This window comes from Oncorhynchus mykiss, chromosome 6 (assembly GCF_057628025.1).
Source record: "Oncorhynchus mykiss isolate SJ-2025 chromosome 6, ASM5762802v1, whole genome shotgun sequence".
In the NCBI taxonomy this organism is placed as follows: Eukaryota; Metazoa; Chordata; class Actinopteri; order Salmoniformes; family Salmonidae; genus Oncorhynchus; species Oncorhynchus mykiss.
The window spans coordinates 58,257,501-58,282,321 of NC_143027.1; the positions used below are offsets into that span (position 1 = coordinate 58,257,501).

At 44.8% G+C, this 24,821-nt stretch overlaps 1 protein-coding gene across 1 annotated transcript in view; it reads left to right on the forward strand.

Annotated features, from left to right (window-relative positions):
• Positions 1–24,821, forward strand: part of LOC110526933 (coiled-coil domain-containing protein 102A) — a 71,364-nt gene that overhangs the window by 41,639 nt on the left and 4,904 nt on the right. Inside the window, 2 exon segments of the mRNA XM_036980595.2 lie at positions 8,294–8,464; positions 10,076–10,179. Of these exon segments, the coding sequence (XP_036836490.2) occupies positions 8,294–8,464; positions 10,076–10,179 (275 nt within the window).

Below are 24,821 nucleotides of genomic sequence, written 5' to 3' on the forward strand. Positions count from 1 at the left end.
TCCATTCAGCCTAAACAGGCCTGTTCGTTGCAGGTAGGCCATGTGGCTTGTGCTCAGTGTAAAAGACTCCATTACTGCTTGCCTGAGTGGCTTATTTATGAGCCTGGTCGCTAATGCAGCAGTTCGCAGGCAGCCCAGAGATGTCATTAAGACTGAGAGAGAGGGCTGGAGTGGCACGGAGGGACAAGGGACAGAGAGCAGGTACAGGAGATTGTAGAGCGGGGGGGGGGGGGGGGGGAGGTTTGTCTCTGTGTGTTATGTGTTCCTGTGTGTGTGTGAAGGGCGAAAATAACTGCTATACTATAAATGTGCGGCAGGAGAAGCAGAGAGGGAAACCGAGAGGAAGGCTTTTACTGATACCATGCAGAAACTGAGGTAATTTGAGGGAACATGCTTTCCAGGCTGGAGGACTGAGATAAACGTGTCTGTGTGTGTGTGTGTGACAGAGAGGGAGAGAGAGAGAGAGAGAGAAAGGTGAAAATCTGCCCTGATGAGTGCTCTGACAGGACAGACCCAGCTTCCTTCCCTCTCTCTCCAAGGAGCAGCTTTTCAACCTGACATTTATTCTCGGCTATGAGGAGAGAGGTACGTTACAGGGTGAGGGTCAGCAAAATATCTTTATGAGAAAGGGGGGAGGGGAACAGGACTAGAGGGAAAGGAGAGGTGTAAGGAAGGTTAGAGGAAAAAGGTATGGGTTTATATGGAAGGGGGCAGTCGTAGTGGTATGGATGTGGAAGAGAACAGAGCAGAGCAGTGGCATTTGTAGAGAAGTTAAACACTCGCTTTGAGGATGGCGAGCAAGAGCACCAGTGTTGAAGAGAGAAGCCGGAGAGAAAGGTGAGGGTAGGCCAAGGAGCGGGCGGCAGGGGCAGGTGTCGTAGGGCCGGGGCGTGGCCAGGGTAATGAGTTTGCTCCGTTGCCAGGTGCGTGGGGAGATGAACTCCAGCAGTTGCAGTTGGTGACCCCAATGCCATGCACCTGCTCCGTCAATTACTGCAGTTGGGCACTGCTATCCTACACAGGGGCAACCCGGGTCGGGGCCAGGTCTACTTGGAGGTGTCTGTGTGTGTTTATTATCGCCTATAGGGAGTCTCTACATCCTAGGCAGAGGGAGAACTTCAGCTATGACTAAGTGTTTGCTTTGAAAATATTACAGATATTTAATTATGGATATTGCAGCCTGCAAACTGAATTTTAGACTGTGGTCGGTATGGTCCAGGGCAGACTGGTTGAGGCTGTCGAGCCTTTAAGCCCGTATTCAACCAGCCCAGTTGGATCCGTCTGTAGAATGGCAGGTATAGACACTACCCGTGGACACGTTCCGTTGCCAAACATTGTCGACCGTTCCAAAATGTTGTGTCTTGCTGAACACACCCCGGGGGAACTGTGTGAGCAGGCTGTCTGGCGGCGGTGTAGACCGGGGGGGGGGGGGGGGGGGGAGAGGGGTTAGGTGCTCCCTCTGGCAGCTCTTTGGTACCTCTAGGGGGCCACTGTGAATCACACACCTGGCTCAGTGGCTCTCAGAGATGTGGCTCTTAGAGATGGGCTTATGGAGCCGTTAGCTGACTGTGGAACCATTACCACCCCAGTGCCCCCAGTTTCCCATTGATGAATCACTCTGTCACTATCTTTTCTCTCCCTCCCCCTCTCCCATTTCCATAGACTTGATCTAATCCTGACCAATCGTGCTGGAGCATAGCAATAGGCTCCGTTCCCTCAGGCAGCCTCATAATCAACCCAATTCTACTATCCAGGGTATGTGTGTGTGTGTGTGTGTGTGTGTGTGTGTGTGTGTGTGTGTGTGTGTGTGTGTGTGTGTGTGTGTGTGTGTGTGTGTGTGTGTGTGTGTCTGTGTGTCTGTGTGTGTCTGTGTGTGTCTGTGTCTGTGTGGGTGGGCGTGCAGTGTGTGGGTGTCTAAATGAATACTATATTCCGTTTTATAATACCTGTAAGGGAATGTGGAGTGTGTAAGCGAGATTCCTGAACAATCATTGATGTCTGTGTATCTCTGTCTTGGATATGCATCTGGGTGTGTGCATGTGCTGCATGCATGGCCACAGTATGTGTGGGTCTCTATACATGTATGAAAATATGCTAATGGTAGAGGAGGAGGGGAAACGGTGTGGGTGGAGTGGGTGGTGTGGGTGGAGTGGGTGGTGTGGGTGGTGTGGGTGGAATGGGTGGTGTGGGTGGAGTGGGTGGAAGATATCATGTGTGAATTATGTCTGTGTTGCATAAAGCTTTTTAGTATTTCTCCATCTTGGCTTTAATTAAAAAAATATTTTTTGAACCTTTATTTCACTAGGCAAGTCAGTTAAGAACAAATTCTCATTTACAATGACGGCCTACAACGGCCGAACCCGGACGACGCTGGGCCAATTGTGCGCCGCACCGTGGGACTCCCAATCGCGGCCGGATGTGATACAGCCTGGATTCGTATGTGTTGGTCATTTTGTGTTTCGTGTCTTCGTGTTTATGTCACTGTGTTTGTGGTTACTTTGACCGGAGTGTGTAGTGTATTGTGTCTAGTGTGTGTCAGTGCCAGCAGATGTTACGGCAGATTTCAGGCAGATTTCAGAGCCAGTCAAGGAGAAACATTTAACAGCAAGCCTTCAGTGACACCCTCCTTTATCTAGCTCCCTCCAACCAATCTCCCTCTCTTTATTTATTGACTAATTGGCTATGGGGCCGGGTTGTCTTACTGCTCGTGTGTGTTTCTGTCAACCTTGGTGTGAAAAGTGTATCTGTAAGGGTGTTTCCTACATGTGTCATTCCATGGCTCTTCATCTGTGTGTTACATTTGATGTGCTTTTTGGACAGAATTCTTCCAGTGTGTGTGCGTGTGTGTGCGCGCACACGCACTCCCAGCAGTGTGTCTGTGAATCAGTTTGAGTGCGAAATCTCCATCTCTCACCTCACCTCCAGTGAGTATCTTCATCATCATAGATCATTCATCAGTCTCTCCCTCGTGTTTTATGGAGACTCAGCTCTTAGCCCGGCAACTCTCCCTCCTCTCTCTATCGAAGCGGTCCCTTCACGGAGGACACTCAGACCCACATTACAGCTGAGTGAAACTTTCGATCCAGCGGTAGAGAATGTTGTCTGACTCGGCGGCGTCTCGCTGGCTTCCAAGATCCAAACTCTGAAGCGGTTCTTTGTCAGATGATGCGATGCAGTGATGTCACGCGTTTCTGAGTGCACTCTCTTCTCTTCTTCTCTTGGATTCTTCTCTTGAATTCTTCTCTTTTCTTCTTCTCTTGGATTCTTCTCTTGGATTCTTCTCTTGGATTCTTCTCTTGGATTCTTCTCTTGGATTCTTCTCTTGGATTCTTCTCTTGGTCATCTTTGCCTTCTTCTAGATCTTCTCCCCCTTTTCTCTTTTTCGTCTCACAAATTCCCTTTGTTCTTAGTCTTCACCTCTGTCCTGTTTATTCCTGCTCGCAGCCCCTCCCTTACCGCTCTCCTCCCCCTCACCCCCCCCCCCCCCCCCCCCCCCGTGTCTCCCCCTCCCTCTCTCCCTTTGTCTAAACTAGGCACTCGATGAGGGCATTCTCCCTGTCTGTCCTTGTGTGTCTCTATGCATATAGTATCAATCCAGACCTTGCAACCCCCTTCCACTTAACCCCTATCACAATCTCACATCAATCAACCAAACAGTTATCTGCACGAGGTCATACGTGACCGGGGGACTTCCTGCTCGAAAGTACTGCTGATGTTGCCACTGTGTCACCGCTGCTACGAACAAGCCTGATCCTTTTTTAGTTTGATAAAAAGATACAAGGATGATAGTTGTATTAGTATTTACGCTACAGTACACCAAATGGCAGTTTTGTGGATCAGGGTTCTGTGGTTACATTGTTCATTTCAAACGTTTTTGAAAACCTTGGTATTGTATCGTAAATCATCTTCCCCTTTTACAGTGGGCTCCTCCACTATCACCACACACACGGTCTCCGGGCCAGATCTCCGGGCCAGGTCTCCGGGCCAGGTCTCCGGGCCAGGTCTCCGGGCCAGATTGTTCTGTTCTATGTGCTGTACGATAGTAATCCATTTCACTGTCAAATTGCTTTATTAGCACGAGAGAGGAATGTACAGTACGTATTGCCAAAACGCACTTTGGAAATGGAATGATTCATTAACAGTATTGGCATCCTAAAAAAAAAAAATGATCAAGATTGTCAACGCAACGACATTCAGTAAAAACAATAATCAAGGATGTGGTTGTGTTACAAATGAAAAGAGGCAAAAAACATAAATCAACATACGATGGACAGTAGCGAGTCATCCTCGAGTCATGCATTGGTAGTCATGCACCAGGGTTAACTGTATTTTATACTGGGCCTCCCAGACGAGCCTCTAGAAGTAGGCCATGTTCTCGAATTGATGTGACCTAGAAACAAAGAGTCAAGGAACATTTTCTCTCCAGGTGGTCTGGGGAATCAAGTTTTTTTACAGGAGTTTGTGTGTGTGTGTTCACGTTCTTGTGTGTGTGTGTGTGTGTGTGTATCCCCTCATCCAGTCCTAGTCTTGGCAGTACTGGGAGTTGTGCGAGCCACATCATGCATGTGTTTTCACACAGTCTGGACACTTGATTATCACATTGAATTGTTCATGAACCATGTGCTCCCTCTAATCTCTCTCTCTCCCTCTCTCTCTCTCTCTCTCTCTCTCCCCCTCTCTCCCTCTCCCCCCCTCTTTCTCTCTCTCTCTCCCTCTCTCCCCCCCCCCCTCTCTCTCTCTCTCTCTCTCTCTCCCTCTCTCCCTCTCTCTATCTCTCTCTCCCTCTCCCCCCCCCCTCTCTCTCTCTCTCTCTCACTCTATTTCTCTCCCTTTCTCTCTCTTCTCCTGTACACAGCACTTTAGCCTCTCTGCTGTCACTCTAACCTAGCTGTGTGTTATTTAAAGTGTCTCTGTGTGTGAGCTAGTGTACCGGTCAGGGGGCAGTCACTGTGGGAGCCATATCCAGCCTGACAGAACACACGAAAGCCGCAGAAACACATCAATAATTCACCTTTAATCAAGGACTCAATCGGCCCGCTGAGACGAGTGGCAATGGATGCATTTCCCCTGTTGTGTGTCCATGGCCTCCCGGACTATTCCTCCCATCTTCCACTTCTCTGGTTCTACCTATGTGAGTTGTCTGTGACAGTATGGTTAGAGAGTAGGGCAGACCCCATTTAGCCGACTGGTCTAATGTTTAGTCGATAGACTGTTGGTCGACCTAGGTTGCTTTAGTCAAGCATTAGCAACAAAAAAAGGCACCTGTCTGATTTTTCCACAACTTCTATCTCAAGGCCATCAAACTGCAAAACAGCAATCACTAGAGAGGCGGCTACCTACGTTGAGACCCAATCACTGGACACTAATAAATGGATCACTAGTCACTTTGAACAATGCCACTTTAAATAATGCCACTTTAATAATGTTTACATATCTTACATTACTCATTTAACATGTATATACTGTATTTTATGCCATCTACTGCACCTTGCCAATGCCGCTCGGTCATCGCTCACCCATATCCTTATATGTACATATTCTCATTCACCCCTTTATATTTGTGTGTATTAGGTAGTTGTTGGGGAATTGTTAGGTTACTTGTTAGATTTGTGTGTATTAGGTAGTTGTTGGGGAATTGTTAGATTACTTGTTAGATTTGTGTGTATTAGGTAGTTGTTGGGGAATTGTTAGATTACTTGTTAGATATTACTGCACTGTTGGAACCAGAAGCACAAGCATTTCGCTACACTCACATTAACATCTGCTAAGAAAGGGGAAGTGTCCAATACAGTTTGATTTGATTTGATTTGAACTAGTCAAATGTATTCCACACATCTGACTTCCCCTTTGCTTCCCGGGCAACGAAACATTCCCCCGTTTCGAGTTCATTTGTCACGTTTGTTGTCTCATGTGTAACGGCGTTCAGAGTTTTTTCTAACCAATTTATTAATATTATTATTATGATATGCTATAGGTCAGGCCTTATTGGTCACATGCATGCGATGCATTTAACTTTTTTTTTTAAACAACACATTTATGAATGTGCCGGTGAAGGATTGTCATTTTGATTTAAAGGCGTCAATGATTCTTGGCGTAGGAAAGAATACGTTTGGGAAAGTTATTTTCTGACTTGGCCCCACATTGATTGGGCATACGTAGTAGGCATATCACACTGCCAGTGGCGGACTGAGGCATTGCTTACGCAGTTTATCACCTCATCCGCAAACTTCAACTTCCTCCCTATGTTGTTTTATTTCAGTTGTGTTTTGTCCCTTTCTGTTAAGTGGAGGGCTGGAGCACTGAATCGATACCCGTGGCTCGTCTGTTTCAATAGGGACAGCTCATCTAGCCAGGGCTGCTCGAATACTTCGATATGCAGCTAGGGAATACTCTCTCTCTCTCTCTCTCTCTCTCTCTTTTCCTTCCTTCCTTCCTTCCTTCCTTCCCTCCTTCCTTCCTTCACTCCCTCACTCTCTCCCCTCTGATTCTTTCTCCTTACTTCTCTCCCTCCCTTCCTCCTCCCCGCTTTCCCCCACGTTCTTGTGTCCCCTCCCTGTTTGATTTCTCTGGCCTTATAAAACAGTAGTACAAGCTGTTCTGCCCTGATCATACAGGAGAGTCCTCAGGAGAACTCAATAGATGTTAACGATGACAGTGATGATTACGTCGAGGTTCCACTGCTCAATGCAAAGCAGGGAAATGGGGAACATGCTAAACTCATCTGAGATTTGTGTACATGGTTTTCTTTGTGGTTGTCTTTTCTTTTTCAAGTTTTTATTAGTCTGATGTGCAGGATACACGTTGTTACTTGCAGGTTCCTTTTCAACAATGCAACAACAATAAGAAATAGTAAAGTTTATATACTATTAGGTTGGAGTCATTAAAACTGATTTTTTAACCACTCCACAAATTTCTTGTTAACAAACTATAGTTCTGGCAAGTCGGTTAGGACATTTACTTTGTGCATGACACAAGTACTTTTTACAACAATTGTTTACAGACAGATTATTTCACTTATAATTCACTGTGTGATAATTCCAGGTTGTGGGGGTGCTTTGTTGCAGGAGGGACAGGTGCACTTCACAAAATAGATGGCATCATGTGGAAGGAAAATTATGTGGATATATTGAAGCAACATCTCAAGACATCAGTTAGATCTTGGTCGCAAATGGGTCTTCCAAATGGACAATGACCCCAAGCATACTTCCAAAGTTGTGCCAAAATGGCTTAAGGACAACAAAGTCAAGGTATTGGGTGGGCATCACAAAGCCCTGACCCCAATCCTAAAGAAAATGTGTGGGCAGAACTGAAAAAACGTGTGTGAGCAAGGAGGCCTACAAACCCGATTCAGTTACACCAGCTCTGTCTGGAGGAATGGGACAAAATTTACCCAACTTATTGTGAGAAGCTTGTGGAAGGCTACCCAAAACGTTTGACCCAAGTTAAACAATTTAAAGGCAATTCCTCCAAATACTAATTGAGTGTATGTAAACTTCTGACCCACTGGGAATGTGATGAAAGAAATAAAAGCTGAAATTAATCATTCTCTCTACTATTATTCTGACATTTCACATTCTTAAATATAGTGGTGATCCTAACTGACCTAAGCCAGGGAATTTTTTACTGGGATTAAATGTCAGCAATTGTGAAAAACTGAGTTTAAATGTATTTGGCTAAGGTGTATGTAAACTTCCGACTTCAACTGTATGTGTGTGTGTGTGTGTGTGTGTGGGGGTGGGTGGGTGTGGATGTGCGCGTGAGTGAGTGCATCTGTGCTATTGCCTGAAGAGTCAAGTGCAGGTGGTCAGTACAGGTGGTCAGTCCAGTTCAAGTGGTTCAAGGTTTTCTTTATGTTTTCTTCGTTTTCTTTATTCTTGCCGTATGGGTAATGGTTTGTAAAGCTCTCAGCTCGGCACAAGCTTTTCCTGGTATAGTATGTTTACTTCCAATGGGAGTCTGTGCTTCTCTATTGTGGGAATGTGTTAAAAGTGCTCTTAACGAAGCGCTTCCATTATTGATCAGATCCTCAATGCTCCAACGAACAGTAGCGGTGATGTCTAGCAGAACAAAGACCAGAGTAACTCACTCAACTCACAAGGAATCTCTTGGAGGATCTGCTACTAGGGAATGTACGCTAATTTGACCCAACGGCATCTGACACTCATCGGACACCCATCCGACATGCTTGTAACTGAAATTGACATATAAGCGCCGGTACTTAACTGGCCCGAGGCCTGGTTTTAAATCCACTCTAACAGACTAGCAGACTGACCGCGACCCCTCTGCTCCTCAGGAGTTGGCAGACATGCGCCACATCCACTCCAAGGTGAAGAAGCAGTACCAGGACAAGATGGCCGAGCTGGCCCACGCCAACCGGCGGGTGGAGCAGCACGAGACAGAGGTGAAGAAGCTGAGGCTGAGGGTGGAGGAGCTGAAGAAAGAACTGGGTCAGGCGGAGGACGAGGTGGGCACCAACACACACCACATTCACTTATACATGGATACATATACAGTTGCCCGCGTAATTATTGGGAGCATTTTTTGTTCTTTCGGGTCTATACTTCAAAACGTTGGAGTTTACATCAAACAATCACGTTTAGGTTAAAGGTCAGACTGTCAGCTTTAATTCTAAATCCGTTGAACCGTTTAGAAATTACAGCACTTTTTCTACATAGTCCCCCCATTTTAGGGGAGGTAAAAGTATTGGGACCAATATATTATTTATCATTCATTTTGTATTGGCACAAAATAATTTAAAACACAACCAAAACAAACATAATTTGTAGAGACACGAGCTTGATGTAGTCAGTGCGTGCTATGAATATGGGACCAAATATTTCACTTTTTGCTACTTTAATAAAAATATAAGTGAATTTGTCCCAATACTTTTGCTCCCCTTAAATTGGGGGAATATGTACAAAAAGTGCTGTAATTTCAAAGCGGTTCACCCGATATGAATGGAAATACCCTCAATGTAATGGCCGTTGGTGGAAGAAGGTGAGGACCAAGGTGCAGCGTGGTACGTGTTCATCTTTTATTAGTTGAACACTGAATAGCAAAACAACAAAGAGAACAACCGAAACAGTTCTGTCTGGTGCAGATACAAAAACAGAAAGCAACTACCCACAAAACTCAGGTGGGAAAAGGCTACCCAAGTATGGTTCTCAATCAGAGACAACGATAGAAAATGAACATAGAATGCCCACCCTAGGCACACCCTGGCCTAACCAAAATAGAGAATAAAAGCCTCTCTATGGCCAGGGCGTGACACTCAAATTAAAGCTGACAGTCTGCACTTTAACTTCATAGTCATTGTTTGATTTCAAATCCACATTTTTGGAGTATAGAATGTCAGAACAGAAATCACAAGATTCTGTTATAATGCTGTTATTGCATCAAATGGTTGTTTTATGCAACAGAATAAGGGGTTGTTAGAACACTCATCTGTGTGTGTTCTACTGAGGAGGGGCCTCTGGGAGATTTAACACTGACAGAAGATTAACGATGTATTTTGGGTGATAAAACCTAAAGAGACCGCATTCCAGAGCACGAGTTAATGTTTCTATAAAATACCTTTGTATCTTTGTCTCGGGGCTCTCAACGAATCATCTGAGGGCGATTCGTCGACCAGCCATCATTAACGTAGAGCACTCAATCGATTCACTTTATATATGTGTGTGTTGTATTGACCTGCTCCCTTATTAATAAGTGACTAAAGATTTAGTTGAAGTATAACTCGCACTTGTGTAATAAGTTTGTCTCTCCTCATTTGATAGTAAAGAAATGAACCACCACAAGAGCCAAAGAAGAAGAAATGCTTCACTGTCCCAACAATTACAGAGGGCAGTGTAGATACTGTCAGTGTTGGGTATTTAGGATTTTGATCCAAAGTATTCAAAGCAGAATACTGATTCTGGGATTTGTAGTCCGGTGTGACTGATTTGCAATGACCGATTTCTCTCTCACACATTCTCCTCCCTCTCCTACCTCCCTCCCTCTCTTCCTCCATCCCTCCCTCCCGCTCTCCCCCACTCCCTCCCTCTCTGCCCCCCCCCCCCACTCCCTAACCTCCCAGCTGGATGAGGCCCATAATCAGACCAGGAAGCTACAGCGGTCTCTGGATGAGCAGGTGGAGCAGTCAGAGAACCTCCAGGTTCAACTGGAACATCTGCAGTCCCGGTACGACTGATTCTCACACACACACACACACACACACACACACACACACACACATACACACACACACACACACAGGGGGAACAAACCCACAGTAGCCTACACACCAAGACGTGCAGGAAAAGCACACGTCCAATTTCCTACCCTTCTCAGCGGTCTTTGGTGGTGCATGATGTTTAATCAGACAGTGTACTATGTGGCTGCCATCCTCCTGTTATGAACTAGTTCTCTCAGATATCTTAGCTGGAGGAGATTAGCCCACTGTGAGGCTTGTGTCTTAGTTTGTCAGGCAGGCAGCCCTGCTCACACTAGGCCAGTCTTTCTGTCCCCCTCTCTCTCTCTCTCTCCTTCCTTTCTCTTTCTCTCACCCTCCTATGCTCTCTCTCTCTCTCCTTCCTTTCTCTTTCTCTCACCCTCCTATGCTCTCTCTCTCTCTCTCTCACTCTACCTTATCATTCCACCCGCGTCCCAGCTCATCCACACCGACAGCCAATCGCGGGCCGCCCAGCCATGGTTTACCATAGTAACACGGAGCCTGCGTGCAGCATAGCGGTGCTGGCCCCCTGTAGCTTAGCAGAGGAGTGACAGGCGTGTTGGCATGGAAACGCCTTTGAGGAACACACACACACACACGGCCTCATGGAGCCCTGACAGACCTGGAACAGTGAGGGAGTCAGGCCCCATCAGGCTCCTAGTATAACACTGTACTGTACTTGGATGAACTCGCTCTAACCACATTAACCCTGACGCACGGGTCGTAGCTGAATAGGAGTGGGAATATTAATGCTTCTAAAAAATGTAATATTCATGGATAATGGATTCTGAGATTTAGTGGTTGTCCGCTACCTCTCCCAAGAGTATTTTACTATCCTATCACTCCTCTCTCTCTTTCTGTCATTTCTTTCTCTCCCATCTTTTCCAACCAAATGCCATGTTTTCTTTGATCGCGCTCTCACACTCTCTCTCCCCTTGGTTCGTTAAAGGGATAGTTTGACATTTTTGGCAATAAAGCCCTTTTTTCTCCTACATGCTTCCAGTGATTGCGCCAACACTAGTTATCAATGGCTCCAGAAACAACCTGCACCTTCCTTCAAACTGCACGCGGAGACATAAAATAGTATCCATGAGTTCATCTGACTCTAGGGAAGTAGAAAAAGGAATTGCTAAAATGTCGCACTATCCCTTTAACCAGGGGAATAGTTCCCACCACATCCCAGCCTGTCTGTCTGATATATAAATAGTCTAGTGGTCTCCCAGCTCCAGCCCAGTCTATGATCATAAAGCTAATGTCTAAATCAATGCAGCAGACCAGGCCAGGTGATCCGGGAAAACCTCTGTTGCATTCTGGGACAGCCAGTACTGTGTGTGTTTAGGTGTGTTTGCGTGTGTTTGCGTGTGTGCGAGTGTGTGGTGGGAGAGGAGTGGTTAGGGGCCCAGCTTACCACATGCTTGTTTTACTGTAGCTTGTTAAAAGTCCATCCTTCACATTGATTTATCAATCAATTCTCTGTGGATCATCTAATCCTGTGCACACACGCTCAATGCCACACACACACACACACACACACACACACACACACACACACACACACACACACAAACATATTCCACATAGTCCATACACACATGACCTTTGGCCCCCGGGTTTGTTAACAGGCCTATGGTCAGGGCTGAGATGCAGACGGCGGGGTGCTGAAGCGTGTGGCTATAATGGCCTGGGAGACATGGAGAGGGAGATAAGAGATGAACACAAAAGAGAGGAATACAGGCAGACATACAGACAAAACTAGCCACCATGAGAAAGGTCTCTAACAATGGGGGTGGTGTTATTGTAACGCTGTCGCCATGACGCTGTCAGAACATTGTTAAAACAGAAAGGTCCTGATCCGGAGTTGTAGTGATGTCATGTGAGGCTTTGTGATACTGTGCCACTCCAATCTGTCACACTGGGCATAAACAACTAGCCTCTACTAAGGCTGAGGTGTAGGCCTACAAAGCAGAATCAATGAGTTAGCCAGCTAACTTGCCTTAAAATTCTGAAATCACTTTTTTCTTCTTCTGGAAAATAAGCTTTAAATGGGCATGGTCTACAATTGACTCAACAACCAAAAACACATGTCTAAGTTTAGCTTTCTTGATTAACCATAGTTGTTCATGGTTGTTTATCGAAGTTAGCCGGCTAACTCATTGCTCCTGCTTTGTAGTATACCTCTTTGGTCTGAAGACTGACAGCTTAATGGTCCACAAGAAACTGTTCAGGAAAATGTGTGCATGTGATGGTAACGCATGTGCATGTGGTAAGAAGGGGTGTTTATCTTTCTGTGTGTTGTGGCATTTCTGGTGGACCGGCAGGACGTTCAGACCGCTCTTAAATAGCCGGGCACTCTGAAGGCAGGTAGAAAGTGGATCAAATGAAGCATGTTCTTTTCTATTGATTTCCCGTCACTGTAGCAGGCTTGTCTGTTTAGCTCAATCAGGGGGGCCAAAGCCAGACTTCAAAATGGGACGCAGGTTGTGAAGCAACAGCGTTATTAGCACAACTCTGGCTGAACAGTGAGAGGCTAAACACGCACAGCCTCCAACAATTTGAAGCTGCGGATGTTGACCGCAGGTTGTGTGCGTTGCCATTTCAGGTTCTCCTCCTCCCAGCTGGTGTGTTTTCTGAGGAGCCGCGCCAGTGGGTTTGACATGATCTGAGAGGTAGATTTTTACATCGCAGAAGAGATGGAGGATTAGAAAAGAGAGGGAAAGCGAGGGAGGGAAAACAAAATGTTGGTTTAATCTACAGATTTAAAGGGCTTAGAATTTTATTGACATTATTGAGATCTTTCTAACCCTGGTTTCTCTCTCCTTTCAGTCTATCATATAGCCTTCATACTGTATATTCCCACGGAGTGTGTCACATTGCTATTTGATATTGGACCAGCTGTGAACAGACAGAAATAACAAATTAGCCAGTTTCGCAAGGCTGTTTGTTGGCTTTTATAGATTAGATTGATTTGCATTAGTGCGTTTGTTGCGGAGGTTTTGTTGTCGGAAATGTTGTGGAAAGAAATTGGGCCCGAGTTTGATCAATTAATTATAGTAGCAGCATGAAAATATAGACTACCCACTGGGCACAGACATAATTTAATGGTCGAGTTTTGATTTTATTTCGGTTGAGTTGCCAGCTACAGGGAATTCAACGTGAAATCAACAAAACGTTTCAAGCCATTGGATTTAAGTTGAAAGTTGTGTGAAAAAAAAGACAAAATTCCCTTACGTTGACAACTTTTTGCCCAGTTGGTATCGTTTCTCTATCCCCCCACCATACCCCTCTCAATTAAATTAAATTCAATTTAAGGGCTTAATTGGCATGGGAAACATATGTTAACATTGCCAAAGCAAGTGAAGTAGATAAACAAAAGTGAGATAAACAATAAAAATGTGCAATAAACATGACACTCACAGACGTTCAAAAAGAATAGAGACATTTCAAATGTCATATTACAGTGCCTTGCGAAAGTATTCGGCCCCCTTGAACTTTGCGACCTTTTGCCACATTTCAGGCTTCAAACATAAAGATATAAAACTGTATTTTTTTGTGAAGAATCACCAACAAGTGGGACACAATCATGAAGTGGAACGACATTTATTGGATATTTCAAACTTTTTTAACAAATCCAAAACTTAAAAATTGGGCGTGCAAAATTATTCAGCCCCTTTACTTTCAGTGCAGCAAACTCTCTCCAGAAGTTCAGTGAGGATCTCTGAATGATCCAACGTTGACCTAAATGACTAATGATGATAAATACAATCCACCTGTGTGTAATCAAGTCTCCGTATAAATGCACCTGCACTGTGATAGTCTCAGAGGTCTGTTAAAAGCGCAGAGAGCATCATGAAGAACAAGGAACACACCAGGCAGGTCCGAGATACTGTTGTGAAGAAGTTTAAAGCCGGATTTGGATAGAAAAAGATTTCCCAAGCTTTAAACATCCCAAGGAGCACTGTGCAAGCGATAATATTGAAATGGAAGGAGTATCAGACCACTGCAAATCTACCAAGACCTGGCCGTCCCTCTAAACTTTCAGCTCATACAACAACAAAGGACAACAATCAGTCGTATATTGCACAAATCTGGCCTTTATGGAAGAGTGCCAAGAAGAAAGCCATTTCTTAAAGATATCCATAAAAAGTGTTGTTTAAAGTTTGTCACAAGCCACCTGGGAGACACACCAAACATGTGGAAGAAGGTGCTCTGGTCAGATGAAACCAAAATTGAACTTTTTGGCAACAATGCAAAACGTTATGTTTGGCGTAAAAGCAACACAGCTGAACACACCATCCCCACTATCAAAGATGGTGGTGGCAGCATCATGGTTTGGGCCTGCTTTTCTTCAGCAGGGACAGGGAAGATGGTTGAAATTGATGGGAAGATGGATGGAGCCAAATACAGGACCATTCTGGAAGAAAACCTGATGGAGTCTGCAAAAGACCTGAGACTGGGACGGAGATTTGTCTTCCAACAAGACAATGATCCAAAACATAAAGCAAAATCTACAATGGAATGGTTAAAAAATAAACATATCCAGGTGTTAGAATGGCCAAGTCAAAGTCCAGACCTGAATCCAATCGAGAATCTGTGAAAAGAACTGAAAACTGCTGTTCACAAATGCTCTCCATCCAACCTCACTGAGCTCGAGCTGTTTTGCAAGGAGGAATGGGGAAAAATTTCAGTCTCTCGATGTGCAAAACTGATAGAGACATACCCCAAGCGACTTACAGCTGTAATCGCAGCAAAAGGTGGCGCTACAAAGTATTAACTTAAGGGGGCTGAATAATTTTGCACGCCCAATTTTTCAGTTTTTGATTTGTTAAAAAAGTTTGAAATATCCAATAAATGTCGTTCCACTTCATGATTGTGTCCCACTTGTTGTTGATTCTTCACAAAAAAAATACAGTTTTATATCTTTATGTTTGAAGCCTGAAATGTGGCAAAAGGTCGCAAAGTTCAAGGGGGCCGAATACTTTCGCAAGGCACTGTATGTCTATATACAGTGTTCTAACAATGTGCAAATAGTTTAAGTACAAAAGGGAAAATAAATAAACATAAAAATGGGTTGTATTAACAATGTTATTCACTGGTTGCCCTTGCGGCAACAGGTCACAAGTCTTGCTGCTGTGATGGCGCAATGTGATATTTCACCCAGTAGATATGGGAGTTGATCAAAATTGGGTTTCTTTTCAAATTATTTGTGGATCTGTGTAATCTGAGGGAAATATGTGTCTCTAATATGGTCATACATTTGGCCGGAGCTCAGTTTCCACCTCATTTTGTGGGCAGTGTGCACATAGCCTGTCTTCTCTTGAGAGCCAGGTCTGCCTACGGCGGCCTCTCTCTCTCTCTCTCTCTCTCTCTCTCTTTCCTCCTCCTTCCTCCTCCTCCTCCAGATGTACTGTCTCACACCTTCAGATGTACTGTCTCACATGGCCTTGCTAAGTGTTTGGGCAATGGAAAAGATTTTAGTCGTTTAGTGGGTGACTGTGGTCAAAACAGTATTATGTGTAATTTAGCGCCATTAAAAGGATCTCTGTTCCTGTCAGTGAGTCCCCCAGTAGAGTAACGTGGCACGGGGAACAGAGAGGGTCCACCCAGGCCTCTGGCACCATCATACTAGCCCGATTCCACATCTGTTGGCGTTGTCTTGCTAACTCCACAGACATTGACAGGACAGCACAAACAGACCTGGAACCAGGCTAGCATGACACCACAGAGGATGCGAACAGAGAGCAGTAAATGGGGAGGCAGCACTAACACAGATACAGCTTCTTGGAAATAACATGGTATATTCTGCAGTAGTTTTCCCCTGTAGCGAACATACCGTAGAGGCTGACTCTCTCTCTACCTGGGTGAATAACCGAATTTGACGGAGAGTGATCTCTGGCTGTGTGGGAGGCTGTGTTCTTTCTCTTTCTAAACTGAGGCTCAGTTCACCCTGGAGCCATTCTAGCCGTGCGTCATCACAACACACACGGCAGCGCACACTACTGCAGGTCCACTTCGCACAGGCCCGCCCATCTATCCTGGACATTTCTAGAAATAGTTCAACTCGCGCATGTTTGCTTTGCTGCTTGAGCTGCAGCTCAGACCGGGGTCCTCCATAGTTGAAGAGGGAGTGGATTAATTATGTGAGGCTGTGTTGGGTCTTTTGACGTGCAGAGTGAGGCGCTGAAGCCTGCGGGTGAGGGATCAGAGGTGGCCCCGCAGAGCCACCGTTGTTTCGTACGTGTCACTTTGTCTTCCAAAAGGGATGGGGCACAGCTCAACACTCACCCAACTCATATTGAACACACTGAACAAACACTGAACGCTCAAACTGAAAAAACACTCAAAGCTCACTAAACACACACTAAACACACTCTGAACACAATAAACACACACGGAACACACTGAACACTCACACTGAACACACAGAGAACTCACACTGAACACACACTGAATGCTCACTAAACACACACTAAACACATATTGAACACACACTGAACACTCACACTGAGCACTCACTTTAAACACTCACTAAACACACACTGAACACACACTGATCTTACACTGAACACACACAGAACACTCACTAAACACATACTGAACACACACTGAACACACGCTGAATACTCAATCAACACACACACACCAAACACACACGGAACTCACATTGAACACACTGAACACACACTGAACACACAGTGAAAGCTCACTAAACCCACAGTAAACACACACTGAACACACACTAAACACTCACATTGAACAAACACTGAACACATTGAACAAACGCTGAACCCTCAGACTGAACACACACTGAACGTTCACTAAACACACGCTGAACTCACACTGACCTCACACTGAACACTCACTAAACACACGCTGAACACTCACTGAACACACTCACCCCTCTATTGCTGGTATTGTTGCACACTTGAATAATGTCACCGACCTTCTAGCATGTAGAAGTTGAGAACATTTCATTTTCTTTTTTTAAATCACAAGACAGACGGGGCACGTCAGACATGCTGCCTTTATCATCTCCAGGTCTTCTTCTGACGATGGTCAATAGTCTCTGTATCACAAATATGTCCATTCTCATTCTCTTATAGGACATAAACGTGTAGAAAACACATGTTCACGTTACAAAACAGTAAAGAAGTGAAACTATGGACACATTCACATATTCTCGAGGTTACAGGTGGCTAATTTCATATCTCCCTACGACGCACCACTTTGCCAGTTGGATAGCTAGGCACTCGGTTAGTAACACAGTAGGTGTGTTTCTCTGTGCCTGGAGAACTTTAAAACAAGCATCACTTATCTCCCTGATTCCCTGATACCTTTATACATTCACTTAAGATGTGTAGTAACACTTTCATGCACTTAAGGCCATCTTTGCTCACCTGAAATCACAAAACATGCACGGAACATTTGACATGTATCATCACTAGATGATGATACATGTCTATTGATACTGCCTGTATCATCACTAGTGCTATTTTTGAATACCCATATTAACATACGGTATACTACATACTTAATGAAAATATACTACATACTATTAGTTCATTTTAGTATACTGTAAACAAACGGTATCCTTTCAGTTGAGCATACTAGCGCTACACCTGTCTACCGGAAGTTGATGCTGTTGTTATACAACCTCGTGCTAGCTTGTTAGCATAACAAATTACTAGCTAGACACTTCCGGTGTGTTCGTAAATTAAATCTGGAGTGCCAGAGTGCGTGCGCTCTGGGCGTTCGTAAATTCAGAGCGTTGCCAGATTGTCAGTTTGTAAATTCAGAATGCTTCCCTCTCGGAGCGTTCAGAGGGCACACTGGGCGCTCAGGCCGAGGAGAAGGTGGTTGATCCGATCGGTCTGACCATCACAACGGCACACAAGCTAACCGGCTAACGTTAGCTACATCCAGACACAAATGAGAGAACACCTCACTCTGACCATTTTACTCGCCCTAGCAGAGCTGGTTAGGCTGTTTTCATGTTTTCCAGAGCGTTGGTGACTGCAACTATGCCGCTGACATTGAGCATTACTTAGTGATAACCACAATAACCATCTTATATCCTAAAATACTAGTCTGCTTTACAGTACCATGTGAATGAGCCACATGTCTAAAGATATTACCCATAATAATAATATGAAAAGGGGGGGTGTCTATTTGTTATGCCTAGTATTACTATGGGTCCCACAGTATCATTCATTACTGACTGATTAGCGCCACCAGCTCACATTGCTTACTCATGAACCTGGACAGCTCATAATGTAAATCTCACTATCTGTACATTTCCAGCCCGCTCAAGAGAATTCTCTTTGATTTTAGTCACAGCCGTGTATATCCCCCCCAAACAGACACCTCGACAACCCTGAAAGAACTTCATTGGACTCCATGTAAACTGGAAACCACATATCCCGAGGCTGCATTTATTGTAGCTGGGGATTTTAACAAGGCTAATCTGAAAACAAGGCTCCCTATATTTGATCAGCATATCGAATGCGAACGGACTAAATTCTGGATCATTGATACTATAACTTCCGCTACGCATACAAAGCCCTCCCTCCCCCTCCTTTCGGGAAATCTGACCACTACTCCATTTTGTTGCTCCCAGCCTATAGACAGAAAATAAAGCAGGAAACGCCCGTGCTCAGGTCTGTTCAACTCAACGCTGGTCCGACCAATCTGATTCCACGCTTCAAGATTGCTTCGATCACGTGGACTGGGATATGTTCCGGATAGCATTGGACAACAACATTGATGTATACGCTGACTCGGTGAGCGAGTTTATTAGCAAGTGCATCGGTGATGTTGTACCCACGGTGACTATTTAAACCTTCCCCAACCAGAAACCGTGAATTGATGGCAGCATTCGCGCAAAACTGAAAGATCGAACCACTGCTTTTATCATGGCAAGGCGACCGGAAACATGACTGAATACAAACAGTGTAGCTATTCCCTCCGCAAGGCAATAAAACAAGCTAAGCATAAGTATAGAGACAAAGTGGAGTCGCAATTCAACAGCTTAGACACAATATGTATGTGGCAGGGTCTACAGTCAATCACGGATTACATAAAGAAAACCAGCCCCGTCACGGACACCGATGTCTTGGTCCCCGACAAACTAAACAACTTCTTTGCTCACCAAAACATGTGGGCTTTCCTTCACCGCAGCCAACGTGAGTAAAACATTTAAACAATTTAACCCAGGCGAGGCTGCCGGTCCAGACGGCATCCCTAGCCGTGTCCTCGGAGCATGCGCAGACCAGCTGGCTGGTATGTTTACGGACATATTCAATCAATCCCTATTTTCAATCAATCCCTATGCTTCAAGAGGGCCACCTTTGTTCTTGTTCTCAAGTAAGCTAAGGTAACTGAGCTAAACAACTATCGCCCCATAGCACTCACTTCCGTCATCATGAAGTGCTTTGAGAGACTAGTCAAGGATCATATCACCTCCACCCTACCTGACACACTAGACCCACTCCAATTTACTTACATCCCTAATAGGTCCACAGGCGACACAATCGCAATCACACTGCACACTGCCCTAACCCATCTGGACAAGAGGAATACCTATGCTGTTCATCGATTACAGCTCAGCATTTAACACCATGGGTCTCAACCCGGTCCTGTGCAACTGGGTCCTGGACTTTCTGACGGGCCACCCACAGGTGGTGAGGGTCGGAAACAACATCTCCACCCTGCTGATCCTCAACACTGGCGCCCCACAAGGGTGCGTTCTCAGCCCTCTCCTGCACTCCCTGTTCACCCATGACTGCGTGGCCATGCACGCCTCCAACTCAGTCATCAAGTTTACAGATGACAGTGGTAGGCTTGATTACCAACAACAACAAGATGGCCTACAGGTAGGAGGTGAGGGCCCTCGGAGTGTGGTGTCAGGAAAATAACTTCACGCTCAATGTCAACAAAACAAAGGAGATGATCGTGAACTTCAGGAAACAGCAGAGGGAGCACCCCCCTATCCACATCAACAGGACAGTAGTGGAGAAGCTTCCTCGGCGTACACATGGACAACTGAAATGGTCCCCCCACACAGACAGCATAGTGAAGAAGGTGCAACAGCGCCTCTTCAACCTCAGGAGGCTGAAGAAATGTGGCTTGTCACAGAACACACTCACAAACTTTTACAGATGCACAATCAAGAGCATCCTGTCGGGCTGTATCACCGCCTGGTACGGCAACTGCTCCACCCTTAACCACAAGGCTCTCCAGAGGGTATTCCGGTTTGCACAACGCATCACCTGGGGCAAACTACCAGCCCTCCAGGAAACCTACGCCACCCGATGTCACTTGAAGGCCAAGAAGATAATCAAGGACATCAACCACCCGAGCCACTGCCTGTTCACCCCGCTATCATCCAGAAGGCGAGGTCAGTACAGGTGCGTCAAAGCTGGGACCGAGAGACTGAAAAACAGCTTCTATCTCAAGGCCATCAGACTGTTAAACAGCCATCACTAGTGGCTGCTGCCAACATACTGACTCAAATCTCTAGCCACTTTAATAATAAAAAATTGGATGTAGTAAATGTATCACTAGACACTTTAAACAATGCCACTTTATATATATATATTTTACCCTACATTACTCATCTCATATGTATATACTGTACTCTATACCATCTACTGCATCTTGCCTATGCTGTTCAGCCATCGCTCATCCATATATTTATATGTACATATTCTTATTCATTCCTTTACACTTATGTGTAAAAGGTAGTTGTTGTGAAATTGTTCGATTATTTGTTAGATATTACTGCACGGTCGGAACTAGAAGCACAAGTATTTCACTGCACTCGCATCTGCTAACCATGTGTATGTGACCAATACAATACAATACAATTTGATTTGATTTTGAGTCTGTCAGTGAGTCTGTCAGTGACTCAGTCAGTGACTCAGTCAGTCAGTCAGTCCCAGGCAGACAGTGGTGGCTGGCCCAGGGTTGTTAGCTACCGTAGGTTCGTAAGTGCTACTGTCTAGAAACTCTAGTTGTTCAGCAGTGTAACTGCACGGCCCGGGCGCTGGTCTGGTCTGGGGGCTTGGCTGGGCTCCTCCTCTCATCGCTAATAAATCCTCTATTTACCTGGACAGCCGGTCCGTTTACCCAGGCCAGACTCCGACGACAGGCATTGTCTGAAACACAAGTTTCCTGACGGTTAAGCTGTAGTGTCCTAATAAAGCGTGACAGCAGATCGACGGAGCCTGCTGTGACACAGAGGAAGGAAGGAGTTGGAGAAAGTAGAAGAGAGAGAAGGAGGGAGCGGGAGAAGGTAAAGAGAGAGAAGGAGGGAGCGGGAGAAGGTAAAGAGAGAGAAGGAGGGAGCGGGAGAAGGTAAAGAGAGAGAAGGAGGGAGCGGGAGAAGGTAAAGAGAGAGCGATACAGACAGCAAATAGAGCGTTTGTTGCTTTTAGGAATTAACTGGGTCTGCTTTTCTCTTGTACCTGTTTGTCTTTGTCATTATGGCGCAGACTGAGCCGACTGCAAACACGCAGGTATGATTTTAGGCCCAAGTTAAGACGATGAATCATCTCAAAATGATGATCAATTCGGCAAACGGCCGGCTGATAAATAATGTAAGCTTTTCTCTGAGCCGCAGAGGGATTCATTAGAGCTAGGTCCGATGGGAACCTTCTGCTGAATTTCAAAAAATGTACCTGGGTTCTTTCTCTCTCTCTCTCTCTCTCTCTCTCTCTCTCTCTCTCTCTCTCTCTCTCTCTCTCTCTCTCTCTCTCTCTCTCTCTCTCTCTCTCTCTCTCTCTCTCTCTCTCTCTCTCTCTCTCTCTCTCTCTCTCTCTCTCTCTCTCTCTCTCTCTCTCTCTCTCTCTCTCTCTCTCGGAGTGCATGCTGGGAGTGAGTCGTCAAGCAGGAGTGATTGTGAGAACGAATGGAATTTCTTTTCACTCTATTGGGTTTTGGTATGTACATATATATATATTGATTAGTTTAGTTGTTTTACGGATATATTGTTTAACTATCACTAAGCACGTATAGGGGTGGTGGGATCTTTGAGGTTGGTTTTTCGCGAGGGCACAACCAGCGGGTGGGGCTGGTTGCAATGGCCACTCGCGGAAATGTAGAGTTTGAAAAACTTAGTCGGAGGCATGGAGTAAAAATTCCTGCTGCGGCTGGGTGTTCAGTGGAAGAATGTAGCTTGGCTGTGGGTGCTATCATTGGGTATGATAGCATTAAATCAGCCTCAAGGATGAATAGCGCTGTAGTGATATTCTTAGATTCAATTGAAAAGGTGAATAAGATAGTTGAGAGGGGTGTTGTGTTGCGGGAGACACAGACGCCGGTATTTCCGCTTATGAATCCTGCGAAGAAAGTTATGCTTTCTAACGTGCCACCATTTGTTAGAGATGAAGTGTTAGAGCGAGAGTTATCTCGCCATGGTCAAATCGTATCTACAATAAAGAAGGTTCTTTTTGGATGCAAATCTCCGTTGTTGAAACATGTCGTGTCTCATAGGAGACAAGTGCATATGATTTAAAAAAAGGAAGGAGATGAACTGAATTTAGCGTTTAGTTTTAAGATTGATGGATTTGATTATGTCTTTTATGCATCTACTGAATCAATGAAATGTTTTGGATGTGGAAGAGAGGGGCATTTGGTGCGTAATTGTCCCGAGAATGAACGCGCTGAGCCTGGTAGTAGCTTTAGTGCGGGTGCAACTAACGTACCACAGCGAAGGGATGAAAATACTACAGGTGTAGGGGAAGAGAGAAGGTGGGCAGATGTGGTTGGAAAAGTAGGAGAGGAAGGCATTGTGGATACAGGGGCAATTGTGGTAGATCAGAACAAAGAGGGAGGGGAAACACTAGGTGAGATTGCGACTGCCGTCGCTGAGGTGGTGCTGGAAAATGAAATTGGAGGTCAAGAGGAGATTGAAATAACGGAAAAAGAAGCGGATGTTTTCAAAATACCGAGGAGTAAAAGGAAGAATTTAAGGGGTGGTGAAGGGTCTAATTCTAAGAGAAAGGTAGAGATGGATAAATCAGGTGAAGATGAACAGGTTGTAGAGATGGGGTTTTCTTCTGGGGAGGATAGCGAGAGTGAGTCATCTGACGCGTCACAACAATATAGTGAGATAGATGGGATGGAAGGGAGGTATGGGATCGAGAAGATACGTCAATTTCTGAAGTTGACAAAAGGGAAGAAATATATGCAGGATTACAATGTAACTGATTTTTTCCCTGAACGTGAATTGTTTATTGAATCAGCAAAGTTTCTGATGTCAAAAATTACAGGGGGAGGTTTGAAAAGCCCTGAAATTGCTAGACTCAAGAAAGTGGTCACGAGAGTAATAAGTGATGCAAATTCTAAAGAAAATGAAAGAGTTCAGTTGCAGTTTTAACTCTGTAAAGAGATGTGGTGGCTGTATCTTCCTCTGTATTTTTTTCTTATCCATGAGCAGTTTTAAGATCTCTTCTTTAAACGTAAATGGGGCAAGAGATGTTAAAAAAAGAGCCATGGTGTATGAGTTAATGAGGGGAAAGGGAAGTGACATAATTTTTCTACAAGAAACGCATAGTAATTTGGAAAATGAAGTTATGTGGCAACAGGAGTGGGGGGGGACAGTGGTGTGTAGTCATAAAAACTCAAAAAGTGGGGGTGTGGTTATCTTGTTCTCAAAAGGGTTTTTGCCTTTGTCATATGAGGTTGAAGAGGTAGTTGAGGGGAGGTTATTAAAAGTTAGAGCAAGGTATGAAAACATCAATATGTGTCTGATAAATGTATATGCCCCAGTGGTGACAGTTGAGAGGGTATGTTTTTTAGAGACATTATCAAATACCATTGAGAAATGTAACAAAGAAGATTATTTGTTTATTGCTGGGGATTTTAACTGCACAGTTAGTGATTTAGATAGAAATCACCAAGAACCTCATATAGCCTCAAGGACGTTTTTAAAACGCCTTATTGTAACAAATGAACTGTGTGATATTTGGCGGAGTCAACATGAAGGAACAAGGCAGTACACCTGGGCGCATGTGAGAGAGAACATCATCTCTATGGCCAGGTTAGATAGGTTTTATGTTTTTGAGCATCAATCTCAGGTCTGTAAATCAAGTGTGATAACTCCAGTGGGATTTTCTGATCATTGTTTAATAACAGAGGTGGTGTTCATTAACGATGTAAAACCTAAAAGCGCATACTGGCATTTTAATATAACTTTATTGAGTGATGCTCACTTCAGGAATTGTTTCAGTTTTTTTTGGGAGAGGTGGAGGTCTCAAAAGGCCAGTTTTGTATCCCTTCAACAATGGTGGGATATAGGGAAAATCCAGATTCAACAATTTTGTAATCAATACACGGAGAATGTCACCAAGGATATCACCAGATCAATGAAAGCCCTAGAGATTGAAATAGTGGAACTCATGACGTTAGTTGAGACCACAGGAGATCGAGGCCATACTCAGGCCCTCAAGAGGAGAAAAGCTGCATTGGCAGATCTGCTGGGTATCAGAGCACAGGGGGCATTGGTGAGAAGTAAATTTCAGGGCATATCTGAAATGGATGCCTCATCCAAATTTTTCTTTGGTTTAGAGAAAAAGAATGGACAAAGAAAAATTATTCATTGTCTCAAATCAGC